At 39.8% G+C, this 14,173-nt stretch overlaps 1 protein-coding gene across 2 annotated transcripts; it reads right to left on the bottom strand.

Moving 5' to 3' along the window:
- Window positions 1-3,757: 3,757 nt before the first annotated feature.
- LOC108876319 (acidic amino acid decarboxylase GADL1) lies at window positions 3,758-11,413 on the bottom strand. 2 transcript variants are annotated; one of them, XM_018665767.2, is made up of 15 exons: window positions 11,258-11,413; window positions 10,220-10,404; window positions 9,982-10,108; window positions 8,485-8,575; window positions 8,235-8,344; window positions 7,961-8,076; window positions 7,607-7,686; window positions 7,410-7,464; window positions 7,186-7,302; window positions 7,024-7,088; window positions 6,752-6,833; window positions 5,343-5,542; window positions 4,833-4,884; window positions 4,593-4,682; window positions 3,758-4,475 (listed from the first exon to the last, which is right to left on the bottom strand). In XM_018665767.2, the coding sequence occupies exons 1-15, from the start codon at window positions 11,274-11,276 to the stop codon at window positions 4,302-4,304; spliced, it is 1,563 nt and encodes a 520-aa protein (XP_018521283.1). In that variant the 5' UTR covers window positions 11,277-11,413; the 3' UTR covers window positions 3,758-4,301. The 2 variants fall into 2 exon arrangements, with proteins under 2 accessions (XP_018521283.1, XP_018521284.1); XM_018665768.2 differs by lacking the exon at window positions 11,258-11,413 and adding an exon at window positions 10,784-10,944.
- Between the last annotated feature and the right edge of the window lie 2,760 nt (window positions 11,414-14,173).

Genomic DNA, 14,173 nt, shown 5'->3' with positions numbered 1-14,173 from the left:
CATCCATGTCCTTAAGCTGATGGAGAAGAGGAGGAGGGAGGAAAGAAAGAAAGAGGGAGGAGAGGGAGAGAGAGGCAGGAAAGGGAGAGACAGGAGAGGAGGAGGAGGGAGGAAAGAGAGAGGGAGGAGAGAGATAGGCAGGAGAGAGGAGAGATGGGAGGAGACTGAAGAAGACAAACAGAAGGAGGAGACAGCAGCTGCAGCTCATCCAAAGAGGGGCCTTGTTTCAAACCTGAAGATCCGGTACCTTGAGCACCAGAGGGACCAAATCATCAAGGCCATCTTGAAGACCCACAAGAAGGAGGAGACCATTGATGCCAGTATTAACAAAGTCAGGTGATATACTGTTGTGTGTTTCTTTATATAGTCCAGTGGTCACTTTGAGTGTTTTTATTAAGATGTCAGATTTGCAAGTTTCCAATATTGACAGTGATTTTCTGTTTATTTCAGACGACACTCCTGAGATGAAGGAGATCCAGACATGGAGGCAACAGGGCAAGAGGAGGAAGCTGCTGAAGAAACACAAGATGGAGGAAAAGATAAAGTGCAAGAGGGAGAAGCGGAGGGAGAGGGAAGATCAAGAGGAGGCAGCCAAAGACGATGAGAAGAAAGCTGGTCTCTTTGAGGGGTATGGTGACCTGAACATGGCTGTTCTTTAAAGTGCAAATTTTAACAGAAATGAGAAAAATAAGATGATGAATGAAGTGTACATAGGTCAGCACAAAAACAAGGATAGATGATAACAGTAATGTTAGACATTGCAATTTAATATAATTCAACTTAACCAACCAGTGTTATTTGATTGAATCTCAAATTGAATCCAGTGCATTATTATTAATATTATTAGTAGTTACCAGCCAATAGCAATTTAATCAATACTGTCTTTATTACTTGCTATTTAACATTTACTTAATATTTAAATTAAAAGCTGAAGATAATGTAATATAATCTAACTGAAGACAAACAAATCACTTAGTGTAATTCTTTAGGTTTAACTGGCTGAGAAATCATTTCAAAGGAGGATTTACAATAAAAGAACAGAAAACAAAAGAGAGGAGAGAGAAAAAACAAGTAAGACAAAAACAAAACCAGAACAAATTAGAAAAAAAAAACAATATATATATATAAAAATAACAATATATAATAATAATAATTTAGAATAAAGTTATTTGTCCTCCTATGAGGGGTGGTGGTGGCAAGATACATTTTTTTTAAAAAGGAATGAGAAGCATGCAAAATAATTGCAGTGTGTTTTGTGTGAGGAGAGGCAAAATGATAAACATGGAAAGTATTTGTAGTGTTTATTATCCAATATAATACAATTTAAACAAATGCAATAGGTATACATTTAATCTTCCCTAGTCTGATCTAATGTAGTGACACATGATCTAGTGTCCAGAGAAGTAAGCAGGAAACTTGTGTGATAAAATACAGCTGAAACTAATATGATCCAGGCCTATTAAATATAATATGATAGGTACACACCACTGTCTACAGCAGTGGTGAGCAGGTGAACAGGGTTAGGGTACTGGGAATCAACATCACAGAGGAGCAACAGAAAGCATCCTAACTGGAAACAGGACATCATCAATAACCATCTACTGAGCATCAGTGATTAGTGAGGTGATAAACCCAGCCCATCCACAGCCTGTTCACCCTGCTGCTGTCTGACAGCCAACACACAGGTATCCACAGCTCTACCAAAAGACTTGAAAGCAGTTTCTTTCTTCAGGCTTTGAGACTACTAAATTTACCCTCCACACTATACGACTAATTTAATCATTCATTTCTATAACTTAAAAAAAAAAAACATTTATGTTTTTTGTGAATAGCATTCAGACAAAAGATGTGTAATTTCATTTTACAATCTTATGATGCATATTGATGATTAGATTGAATCTTGAATATGTAAATGGAGTCTTATTCTGCTTATTCTCGGTTCTGCTCGAGGTTTCTGCCTCTTAAAAGGAGGTTTTCCTCTCCACTGTCGCCTAGTGCTGCTCATTGTGGGATTTGTTGGGTCTCTCTCTGTAAATATCTATTTTAAAGAGTATGGTCTAGACCTGCTGTATATGAAAAGTGCCTTGAGATGACTGTTGTTGTGATATGGCGCTATAGAAATAAAATTGAATTGAATTGAATGTTTATTATGTTACTGTATAATTTGATATTTGAATTACAGTGTTAGTAAGAATGTGATAATAGCAGTGTGCAGTAGATGTGGTATAAACAGTCCTGACCAAGTAGATGATGTACCGATCTGTGGGACATGCCTGTCATGCAGAGTAAGACACATATAAATGAGACCACCAGAGGGCGCTGTTGGATTAGACAAAATCACGTGGAGTCCTGAGTCGTCACATTACCAGTCTGAGGAGCTCAATTACAGGTCTCAGCAGGAAAGAAATACAGCTGTGTGGGCTGGCTTGTTGGACTAGGGGTATGATTCCTTCTTAGGGTGTGAGAGGTCCTGGGTTCAAGTCCTGGACTAGCCCTGCTTTTAACCTCTGGAGGGTCACACACAGCTGAGAAGTAGCTGTACAGTTAATTTCTATGGGAAAAGGAAAAAACAAGGCTTCAACCTCTGAGCTCTCAGCTTGTACAAAAGCTGAAAGTCATGTGCATGCAGGTGGAATATGTTCAGATGCCATCAACATCTTGTGAGGGTTCCAGGCCACAGAGTTGGCTCTGATCAGACAGCAGAGAGGGTTTACAGTCAGTGTGTTTTCACTGAAGGCATCTCAACATTCACACAGATAGCAGCTCCTTACAAACTGACAAACATGCTTCTCCATCATTACAGGCTGAACCACATTACAGGCTGAACCACATTACTATGAAATGTTCCATGAAAGAGGAGCACAAACTAACAGGAAGAAACAGCACTATCTGGAAAGCATTGGCATTATGTTGAATCCAAGTCTTGACTGAAGTGTTCAGTCAGTTATTAGGAATTTCAGTCCTGGCCTGTTGAGTAATCTGCCCACTACAGCTACATGGCAGCGAATCATGTTGAGGGTGTGCTGTTTAAATGGCTGAGAATGAGTCACAGTCACAGACGCCCAGGGAGTGGAGAAAAGAATATGATTAATCCAAGGATTTTGTGTTTAGCTGTTTCATTTTACTTCTGCTCGTTTTTTGGTTGTAACTAACCACTCCTGCATGCTCTCTGCTTCAGAAACCATTTATGTTTATGTTTTGTCTGTGTATTCTTTTTAAAATATTCAACTACTTCTGAAAAAAACTTTGCAATTCAAATGAATGCTTCAGCAGTTGCTCTTAGCTTTCAGCTTCCACATTTAGTCTCTGCATGTAGCTGTTTTTAACGCTGTTTGTCAGCATTGCTTCAGTGATTCCTCAGCTATCAGCAGTCGCACTGTATTTTCTTCGGGAAATGCTTTTTCTAGTTGTACATCTGCTCTCTCTGTCAGCACACATTCCCTCTACTTCTGCACCAGCTGATGATTAAAAACCAGATATGTGAGGAACACTGACATGTCTTTACCTGTCTTTAATTACTCAAATTCTGTTTTCATGTGGGTATGCTCAACGTTTTGACATATGTTAGATCTCAGATATGTTTCATTATTTGTTACTCTGTTGAGAATGTCTGTCAATTTCCTCAGTCCAGTGTAATCTTATGTTTGTATCCAGCTGTTCCTTGTGACAAAACTCTCTACAGATCTAGATTCCTGAGATTGTGCTCTTCATTTGTCTGAGTTTGATTAAAATATATCAACACTTAACTGAGAACACAGTCAGTAGATCTTTTTTCTTTATTTGAGATTATAAAGTTATTTACAGTTCCACAGTCCAAGTTTGTATTTTTTTTAACAACTGTACTTTATTCATGCTTGGTGAGTATAATGTGGAAATAACTATATTTGAAATATGCAAAACACAAATGACTCTTATTTCAGCAGTTATAAACAGTACTGTGACCACTTAAAAAATATTCCCCAGTTATTATCCATAATAAAAAAGATGTATTATTATTGTAACATCTCCTATTCAACAAATACATGTGGAAGAGCAAGCTTCATGAAATCATAAATTAGATTTGGATATTTCAATTGATTGGTGATTTTTACTTTTAATTTGAGAAAAGTGAGAGGAGAAGAGAGAACATGCTGTAACGCCACTTTTGTGCTTTGACATCGAGCAGAGCTCCAACGTCGTGAAAAGTAAAATACATGAATTTTTCCTGAACGTGGAGAGAATATCCTGCTTATCCACAAGTCCATTCCATGACAGACGAATGAAGTGGGGGACAGAGGATCTTCACTGACACTGACAGTTCATCACAAATCCTTTCCCAGGTTGTGTATCTCATCCAGAACAAAGTCCATGTCTTGTTTGCTGACCTGAGGACTGATGATAATCATCCTGAAAAAGTTGGCCTTGTCTCCATGCGGCTGGTAGCCCACCATCATACTGCCCTTCTTCATCATGCGCTCCTTTATAACGGGGGCCACCTACAGGAGGAGGGAGGAGACACTGCAATGACTGACAGCACTGACAACGTACTGACAAAGAGTTGATTTTAGAATCATGTCCACATGTTAAATATCCCCACAAAATCAGTTACTTACAGTGTGAAGCTTTTTCCAGAACTCAGGCCCATCTGAAAGGTTCCTCAGACTTGGTGGAATGTACCAGAAGCAAACATTTGCATATTCAGGCTGTAGAGAGAAATGCAGAGTTCAAAACAGGTGAATCTACCCCAGATAGATTTGATCTAAATTCGTCGGAAACATGCGGTGTAATGAATTCACAATATTTTACCTGAGTAACAGTGAAGTTGGTAAAATAAGAGACTGTCAAAAACTTACATCCATCAACAGACGGAAACCCTCTCTTTTCTCGACCTCTTGTGCCAGATATCTGCAGAGAGAGCAAATTTAGCTTCAGAATACCATCTGGGTATAGCACATATTCCTTATAGGCTTACATGTTAGTGAGCTTTGGCGGGTACTAGTGCCGACTGTTATCATCAGTGTTCTCAGTAGTGTCGGCTGACCCAAGAAGTGATTTGATGTCCAGTAATAACTCATTATTTCACACTGTTAATGTGAAATTAGAGCACATATAATTCACTGCAGCCGCCTCCTCAGTCAGCATGAGGAACACTATAAAAATGTACTGTAGAGGACTGCTGTGCATTCATTTTTTCTTACTTATGGGCTCTGAATTATTCACTTAAACTGTCAATATGTTTGTACCCTTCAGCAGTTAAAGGTCACATGTTCATGGCTGGTGTTGATCTGATTTAACCAAAGTGGGCCCTCTTGTCACTGAGTGTTAGCTGCAGCCCTGCATTATGTGTATTTCCTCAGACAAACCTGGCCATGGCAAGGGCTCTGTCCACCCTCTGTTCCAGCTCTCTGGTTCCCAAAGCCTTCCACATGAGCCAGAACTTGAATGCATCGGGCTTCCTGCTGCACTGGACAGACTTGTCTCCCGTGTCGTAGCTGACATCATAGAACTTATCCTGCTGGAAGAGGTAGGAGGCCTGGGCAGAGTGGCAGCGCTGGAGGAGATGCTGATGAAGCACAGTGATGAGGTTTATGCAGCATACAGTACATTCATCTCACTGATTCTAATTACATTTTTTGTGTATTTCAATATTGAAGAACATTTATATCCAAAGCAGTGTGCATACATGAAGCAGGACAGCCCCCAATCCACCCCCCCAAAAAAATCCTCCATGGTACCACAAGTTTACATAGCAACAACAAAATGAATGTGATTGACCATCTAAATGCATCAAGTCTGTGTCACTGTTCATATAGATAAGTTTTTGTTCAGCAATAGTTCAGCATTTTGGGAAAAACACATGCTTTCTTTCCAAAAGTTAAATGAGAAGACTAAAGTGTTCATTAAATATATAACCACTGCCAGAATAAGTTCAGCTTAGCTTAGCTTAATTAACACAAAGAGTGGAGGCAAGCAAGAAAGAGCCAGTCTGGCTCTGTCTCAGACGAGATATAACATGTTAATTAATGAACAGTCAGGCTAGCAGTTTCCCTATTTCCATTCTGCGTGCTAAGCTAAGCTTTTTGCGGTTTGTATTGTCCAGATCATCATAACTGATGGTTTACCATGAAATTTAGTGGAGATGTCCAAGGCACACAGATGATTTACTATTCTAACTCTGATGATTCTTCGACTTTTCATCAGTGCTGTTATTAGGTCAAGTTTTAAACTTGTGCGATTGTGTGCTTTCTAAACAAATACCTGCAGAACTACAGTCAGTCCCATCAGCCTCAGCTGTACTTTATGTTTAGTGATAAATAACACACTAAAATGGTGAACATGGCACTCATTATACCTGCTAAACATCAACATGTTAGCATTGTCATTTGGAGCATGCTAACATCAGCCCTCTCAATCATCACATTTGACCCTTTAGAAGTGTGTGGTGGTGTATTTATCTGCAGAGACCCTGCCCTCTGCCTGTGTTTTCTTATTTCCTCCTTATTTTTGTGAGCCAGGGAGGAGGGGCCAACTTTGAATTACAAACAGCAATCGACAAATTCCACATAGCATAACATTAAACAACATCTGGTGTGTCTGGTGCAGGTGGAAACATCAGAGAACAACTGTCCAGAGGGAGCAGAGTATGCACAGTAGATGTGTGTGTTCAACACATTTTTAGGGCTATGCATGTTAAGAATCACTGGGTTGTAGGTGTTGTTTTATGTGGAGGTTATCAAACTGAGTTCTCAAATGATAAGTGAGCTTGTCTTACTGTTTTGTCTCTGACCAGGAAAGCAGAGCACTGCAGGCATGCCATCAACATCTTGTGAGGGTTCCAGGCCACAGAGTTGGCTCTGATCAGACAGCAGAGAGGGTTTACAGTCAGTGTGTTTTCACTGAAGGCATCTCAACATTCACACAGATAGCAGCTCCTTACAAACTGACAAACATGCTTCTCCATCATTACAGGCTGAACCACATTACAGGCTGAACCACATTACTATGAAATGTTCCATAACAGAGACGTTGCTTTGACATGTTTACCTGTGGATGCCTTTTAACAAGTGTTTATGTTTCTGAGACATCAGAGCTGCTCCTCCCCAGCATGCCTGAGGAAAACAAAAGAGAAACGAAGCATTTATAATGATGGTGAAGTCAGATTATTTGCTATTGAATACTGGATGGTGAATAAATAAATTAACTCACATCCACATGTAGCCACAGGTTGTACTTCTCACAGATGTCTGCGATCTCCTCGATGGGATCAAAAGCTCCGAGCACTGTGGTCCCTGCTGTGGCATTTACCATGAAGGGAACTGCACCCTGAACACACACGGACACACATGCACACACACAGCCTAAGAATTTTTCCTAATGATGTTGTATTGTGTTTCAGTTAAAGCCCAGTGCAGGTAATGTGGCTTCCTCACCTCACTTTTAGCGGTCTTTATTTGCTCCTCCAGAGCTGAGGAAATCATCTTCCCTCTGACAAACACAAACAACAAATCATGATTCATTTCGTGACAGAAGAACAAATGATTGAATATATCAAATGCATTCAGTGCCTGGGTAAAGTGAGTTAGTACTTTAGGTAGGATTATCAAGTGTGTGGGAAAAGCAGTTTTACCTGTTGTCAGATGGCACTACATAAACATTCTTGGTGCCAACACCCAGTAAAGCTGCTGCTTTGGAAATCGAGTAATGACACTGAAAGAGATTCAACAAGAGTCTATCAACGAAAACATAAAAGGTTATTGGTATTTTTTAGGTGGCATTAAATGTCTTCATCAGAGAGACACAGGAGAGGATTAACTGGAAAAAAGAAAAGGGAGAGATAGGGAATGACATGCAGCAAAGGTACCCAGTCTGACTCAAACCTGGGACGTTGCAGCTCATGGTCAGCACCTTATACCCCTGAGTCACCGAGGTGCACTGCAAAATCTATTCTCTCTTAAGTTTAATGATTCCTTATAAAACCTACCTCACGTGAAGTGAAGATGACCAGTCGTGGAGCAGCAGAGAGGCCAAGCTCTTTAATGTGTGGATAGTGATGGTACCTGGCTAAGTTCACAGCATACATGTTGGACATTGAGCCACCTGGAAGGAAAGTAGGTGCTATGTGTTAAGACCAAGGTGCATTGATGCTAAAACCCTGCACATATTGTATTCTACGCTGGATAAAATGATTAGCACACAATAAAACAGAAGCTGGCATCAACAGAAGTGTAAATATTAGTATGTGCCAGTGACTGTACCTGCATTGAAGATTCCATCTCCTCCTTCCTCCCAGCCGATCATCTCCATCATCTTTCTCAGCACAGCGTCCTCTATCAGGGTAAAGACTGGAGCCACCTCATATGTGTACCTGATGGAAACCACACATACAATATTATCATGGTAACATGATTTCACAGTTTGGTTCAGCACTGTATATGTAATATAATCCCTCTGGTTCTCTGCTCAAACATTTATAAATAACTTATTACAGTAAGTAGTGTGACTCACAGACTGGGTTTGAGGGCCTCTGTGATGAAGCTTGCCACCATGGAATAGGGCTCCATCCCAGCATACAGCTGGTTGAAGAAACGAGGATGGGCTGCAGAAATAAAACAGAGCAGATCCAGAGCAGGTTAATGTTTTTACTACTTTACATTACATTAATTGGCGTGTTTACTTCTTGTTCTATTGTGATAAACCTACAAAAACATTCATCTCTGTCATGCCAAAAGGTAGTGTAATGGTAGCATAAATAAAGTAGAGTCATAATGTCAGTGAACTGGTTCAGTAATATCAGTGACATAGCAATATGAACCATAATTTACTGGTCATTCCAGATTGAGTAAAGCATAGCAGCACAATGTATTTGAACTAAGTTCATAGTCTCCCTTTAATTGATTTGTCAAAGACAGCTGCAGTGTACTAGATGGCATTGCCCTGACTTCCAGCTCCATTGTACAAATTCTCAGAGTTATCTTTGACCAGGATTTGTCCTGTAACTCAAATTAGGGACATCCTGTCTTGATGCAGAAAAACTAGTCCATGCATTTGTTACTTCCAGGCTGTATTAGCTTCTCTACACTGACTGCCTGTTAAATCCAAAATAGAATTTTAAATCCTCCTCCTCACCTACAAAGCCCTTAATGGTCAGGCTCCATTGTATCTTAAAGAGTTTATAATTCCCTACAATCCCACTAGAACCCTGTTCTCCCAGAATGCTGGTTTACTGGTAGTTCCTTCCAGCAGTAAAATGGGTCCAGGAGGCAGAAACACCCTCTGTTATGCTGCTGTAGGCCTAGGCTGCTGGGATATTTCCCATGATGCATCGAGCTCCTCTCGCTTACTCTATTTGTATGTATTCATATCCCATATATGCATGTTACTGACTTCACATCTTCACTCTCACATAGTTTCATGCTCTTGTCTCTCCCCTCTTCTCCTGTCTCTTTCTGCAGGTATTTCTGCCTCTGGAACTACAGAGTCTGATCTTTGATCACAAACCACCTACTCCCCCCATGACCCTGCTCAACACACACTGCCATTCTTCTTCTTCTCATTATTATTAATATCATTATTATTATTATTATTATTATTATTACCCTGAGTCCGGTTCTGCTCGAGGTTTCTGACTCTTAAAAGGAAGTTCTTCCTCTCCACTGTCACCTAGTGCTGCTCATGGTGGGATTTGTTGGGTCTCTCTCTGTAAATGTAATAATATAGAGTACGGTCCAGACCTGCTCTATATGGAAAGTGTCCTGAGAACCGGTGCTAAATAAATAAACCTGATTTGACTTGATACAGGGGCCCATTGTCTCATAATCTGTCCATAATTTAGAGAAGTGCAAATCACCGTCTGTGGAGATGTAAATGAGGGAGACAGGCTTCACTGACAATCCCTACCAGGACACAGCCACACTGTTTGGTCACTTTTGCAAAGGAAACATTTCTTGAGTTTCACTCCCCAAATTGAATCAGTTCTTAATTCATTTAAGTTTGAAGACTTACTGGTCTTGATGCTGTATCTGATGGCATCTCTGCAGTGCTGCAGGATCTTGGACTCTGACTCTCCTCCATCTGTCAACTCAAGGTCCAACAGCTCCTTCAGCTGCTCGGGGGATCGCCACTCACAAACCTGGTCAGCATGGACAAACATCTCACTGTTAAGGTCAGCAGTTGGAGAATTTACCGATGTTTTGTTTATAGACTACAGACACCAGAGCAGAGTAAATAATTAGACTATTACCTTTTCTGTGACATCAGTGGCCTTTTTCACCACGTCTTCCATAATGATAGCAATAGATTGCTCAATAAAGCTCTCAACATTCAGAGAGGAGCAATTCAAGGCACCAATGTCTGTGACAACTGGAGGACATTTCTGTGGATCCTCTGGATCTGCAGCAGGGCTCTGGCTTTCACTGGGATTACCGTCTGAATTAGGAAAAATAAAAATTTATTAAGTTGTAACACCGGTGGCTTTAAAAAATATTTCTTCCTAAGCTGTATTTAGGCAGATCATATATAGAATCATACCAACATGATTCAGCTGTCTGTTAGCTATAATAAAGATAGAATGTAATATTGTGCCACTGGCTGGTAGAGTAGCAACAGCTTGTTTTCTGAGGACTTCTGGGCAAAGTTAACAAAGAGTACATGTGGTGTCAGTTGAGTCATACTTCCTTTTTCAGATCCCCATTCTATGAAAAACTGGTGTGGCGTACCCACTAGCTTAATTGTACTGTTTGATTAAAACAACATGCATTATGCATCAATGTAAACTCTCTGAAGCTAATAATTGTTTCACACTTACCCAGTTCATCCATGACTTTGCATTAAATAACAACATATTCCTCACTCTGTATTTGATTTGCAGCCATTTTCTTCTCCCCTGATAAAGTTGCCATACTGCAAAAAAGTTGCTCTTTGCCCAAATCTGTAATCTACATTGTGTAATTTCCCGCCCAAAACTGTATCAAAAATGTGTCATTACCAGCCCCAGTTTCACACCTCATGCATTTGGGTCATCCTCTTCTTTCATCAGTAAATTTCCATTAACAGTAGTTATAGAACACAAGCTTGTTAAAGCAGTAGGTTACTTCATGAAACAAAATGACAATATTAACTCTGAGTTCACAGACAGCCTCTACAACATATTCAGCAATAGCTTTTTAATTTTCATTTGAATATCATCTAAAACATTTATTTATTCTATTATTAAATTCAATTAAATATTTTCGTCCTGTGATAAAACAGATGCTATTACCAGTTTCCTCTCAAAGCTTACCTTTCAAATGTATCCCCATACTGCTGATACTGCTGTATTTTTCCTATCACTGTACAGCAAGTGTGTGTGTGTTTATATACCTCAGATCCCCCTGATGACACAGCAAAATGCTGCTCTACCGTTAATTTCCACATTAACAATCAGATTGGTATGAACTCAGTGAGCTCAGAGAGGAAATTTCCACAAAGTTTAACTGGAGCGATGTCCAGTTATCGTACAGGGTGGCCTTTACCTAGTTTCACCTTCTACACTGTCAGTATGGTGGCAACATTAAAGAGAAACCAAATGCAACCAGGTCAGTATAGGCTACATATACAACACTATAGTATACACAACAACATTATGTCATTTAATGGCTTTTTCACAGCTGCTTTCAAAAAATTATTTGTTCAAAACAAAGTGAATCTTATGAAGCCCATTACCCCTATACACATTTTGTGTGCTCATAAGCTGATTGTTTCATAACAGGCTGCGTTTAATTGTCCTCACTGATGACTCATTCTCCTGTTGAGACAAGGGTCATGAGTTACATCATGATCCTTGCCAGAGTTAACAGTACAGAATGTGGAATAATTATGTAATACCTGTAGTGGAAAATTTTGCTGCACTCATAGAAGCAGACAGTGTATCTATCAGTGAGCTATGATAGAGATTCAGCCCCAGTATTGAAGGGCTTAGTTATGCAAGCCACCAGATATCATTGTGCTTTCTTAAAAAGCTCCATGTCTTTTTCTGTATGAATAATAATTAATGGAGCTTTTATGCTTTTAATAATAGAGACAGTAGAGAGAGACAGGAATTGCAGGGAAAGAGAGCAAGAGGTTGCCCTGGTTGGGTTTTTAAAGCAGTGTGGTAAAGCAGCAATTGTTGTAACGAGAATACAGACAGTAGAAATTGGTATAGCGAGAAAATCACTCCGAATACATCTTGTGAATAAGGATCATTGAGCAGGTGAAGCAGCTCTCACAACATTTAAATCAAATTGTTCAACTGACTCATTCAAATCAATTTATCCCTGAAGTCTGCTGAAAAATGTTTTCTGCAGAGGGCCCAGTAGGTTTATGATGAAAAAGCCTGATCAGCACTGCAGGGCTAAGTAACGGGTCAAAACATCATTTAAAACATCATTTAAAATGAATATTTGGCTTCCACAGGAATGCTTTCCCAACTTGGCACATTTGACTGTGTATTGATAAAACCTGAAAGTAGAAAAGGCTGAGAAAATGTGTGAAAAGATATTTCTTACTGGATTTTAGCCAAAGCTTCATTTCATGATTGAACCTGAGCAAAACTACTGAATCTCATGCAAATGTTACCCTCTGATACTTGGGTTATAGAAAGACTCAACTGACAAAATTTATTTGACAAGTCATCAATTGTATATTTGCTCTCACCCTGCAACACGTCAACAAAATTAAGTTCAAAAGAAATTCCTTTTATCATAACAGGAGACGCCTGTACCGTGACTGTAAACAGATTTGTCCAATTACAATGACAGAGAAATTATCCATGCGTTCATGTGATACAGACATGGCAGCCAGGGGATTATTATGTATGTCCTTGAATACACAAGCAGTGGGCTTACCCATCTCCACCTTTAGCACATGTTAGTTTTATAGGCAGTCATCTCATGCCACACTGAATGAACAAATATCACTTTTTAAAACAGGGTAAGTGAAAGAGGGAATGCAGGTAACTGATGTACAGTAAAAGCAGAGATGTTGTGGTAATTATAGTTATGAGGTCTGTGACTGACAGGGAGGTTAGAACACTGACTCTTGCAGGAATCCAAAGCATTCTGAGTCTGGTTCTACTGGAAGTGTCTGCCTCTTGAAAGTTTTTCTTTGCCACTGTTGCCACGCACTGCTCATGGCGGGAATTGTTGGGTATCTGTAAATATTCTAATGAATACAGTGTAGACCTGTTTTACATGAAAAGTGTCCTGGAATAACTTCTGTTATGATTAGGCACAGAATAAATAAAAATGACATGACCGTGACAACACACTCCCTGAAACAGAGTTGCCTGGCCAACAGACAGAGGACTTCAGTCTAATGTACAATAACAGACATGGTGAGATCTAGTACAACAACCACCTTATGAACTAATAAAATAACATGTTTAGGCAGAAACATGAGCTGAGCTGCAGCTGCACACTCATTTACTCACACATATCCATATGGATAACTCTTTTTCTGGGGTTGCATTTAGGCAAGTGATTGTGAAGCAAGGCACACTCACAACTAAGAGTTTTAAAAGGAACCAGGAAATGAGTGTGTATGTGTTAAATAAAACAGTGGGTGAGGGAGTTATGCCTTGAAGCAGATTTTTTACCTTGGTGCTCATGCAGCCATGTAGCAACATAAAAACAAAGTTCATGAGGACCTTTACATGCATTCTCTAATGACCATGTGAGAGGGTGGAAATATGAGGTGCTGAGAGAACAATGGATTTCCTGTGGAGATTATGAATTTCACGACGTTCTGGCTCGTTCTGGGACCCTGTATTAAATGCACAGACTAATACCTGCTTAACCAGCAGAGCAAAAATCACTTCAGCAAAAGATTTCAACAACAGTCATCTCAGCTAGGTGGAATTACATGACAAGTGCAGACAGAAGAGAAGAAATAGCAGGGGGAAGGATTCATATGGCTCGACAATATAGTGTCAAGGTGAGATGAAAAGGGCAGAGCAAGGCAAGATGTTTGTTCTGAGTGATTGTATTGTCAAACATAGCCACATCAGGCCTCCTCCTTTCCCCTGCTCACTCATACTCTTAAGATAACCGCACAACAAACACACACACCAATATTCTATATGCTTTTCATTCAGCCAGAACTGAAATGCTAGTATGTTGTTTTTTTCACTCTACGTGTCTCTGTCTCTCCCAAACACTGACTGATATAAGTACCCCTC

Source organism: Lates calcarifer, linkage group LG15, assembly GCF_001640805.2.
Source record: "Lates calcarifer isolate ASB-BC8 linkage group LG15, TLL_Latcal_v3, whole genome shotgun sequence".
In the NCBI taxonomy this organism is placed as follows: domain Eukaryota; kingdom Metazoa; phylum Chordata; class Actinopteri; family Centropomidae; genus Lates; species Lates calcarifer.
This window is presented reverse-complemented; position numbering and strand designations above follow the sequence as displayed.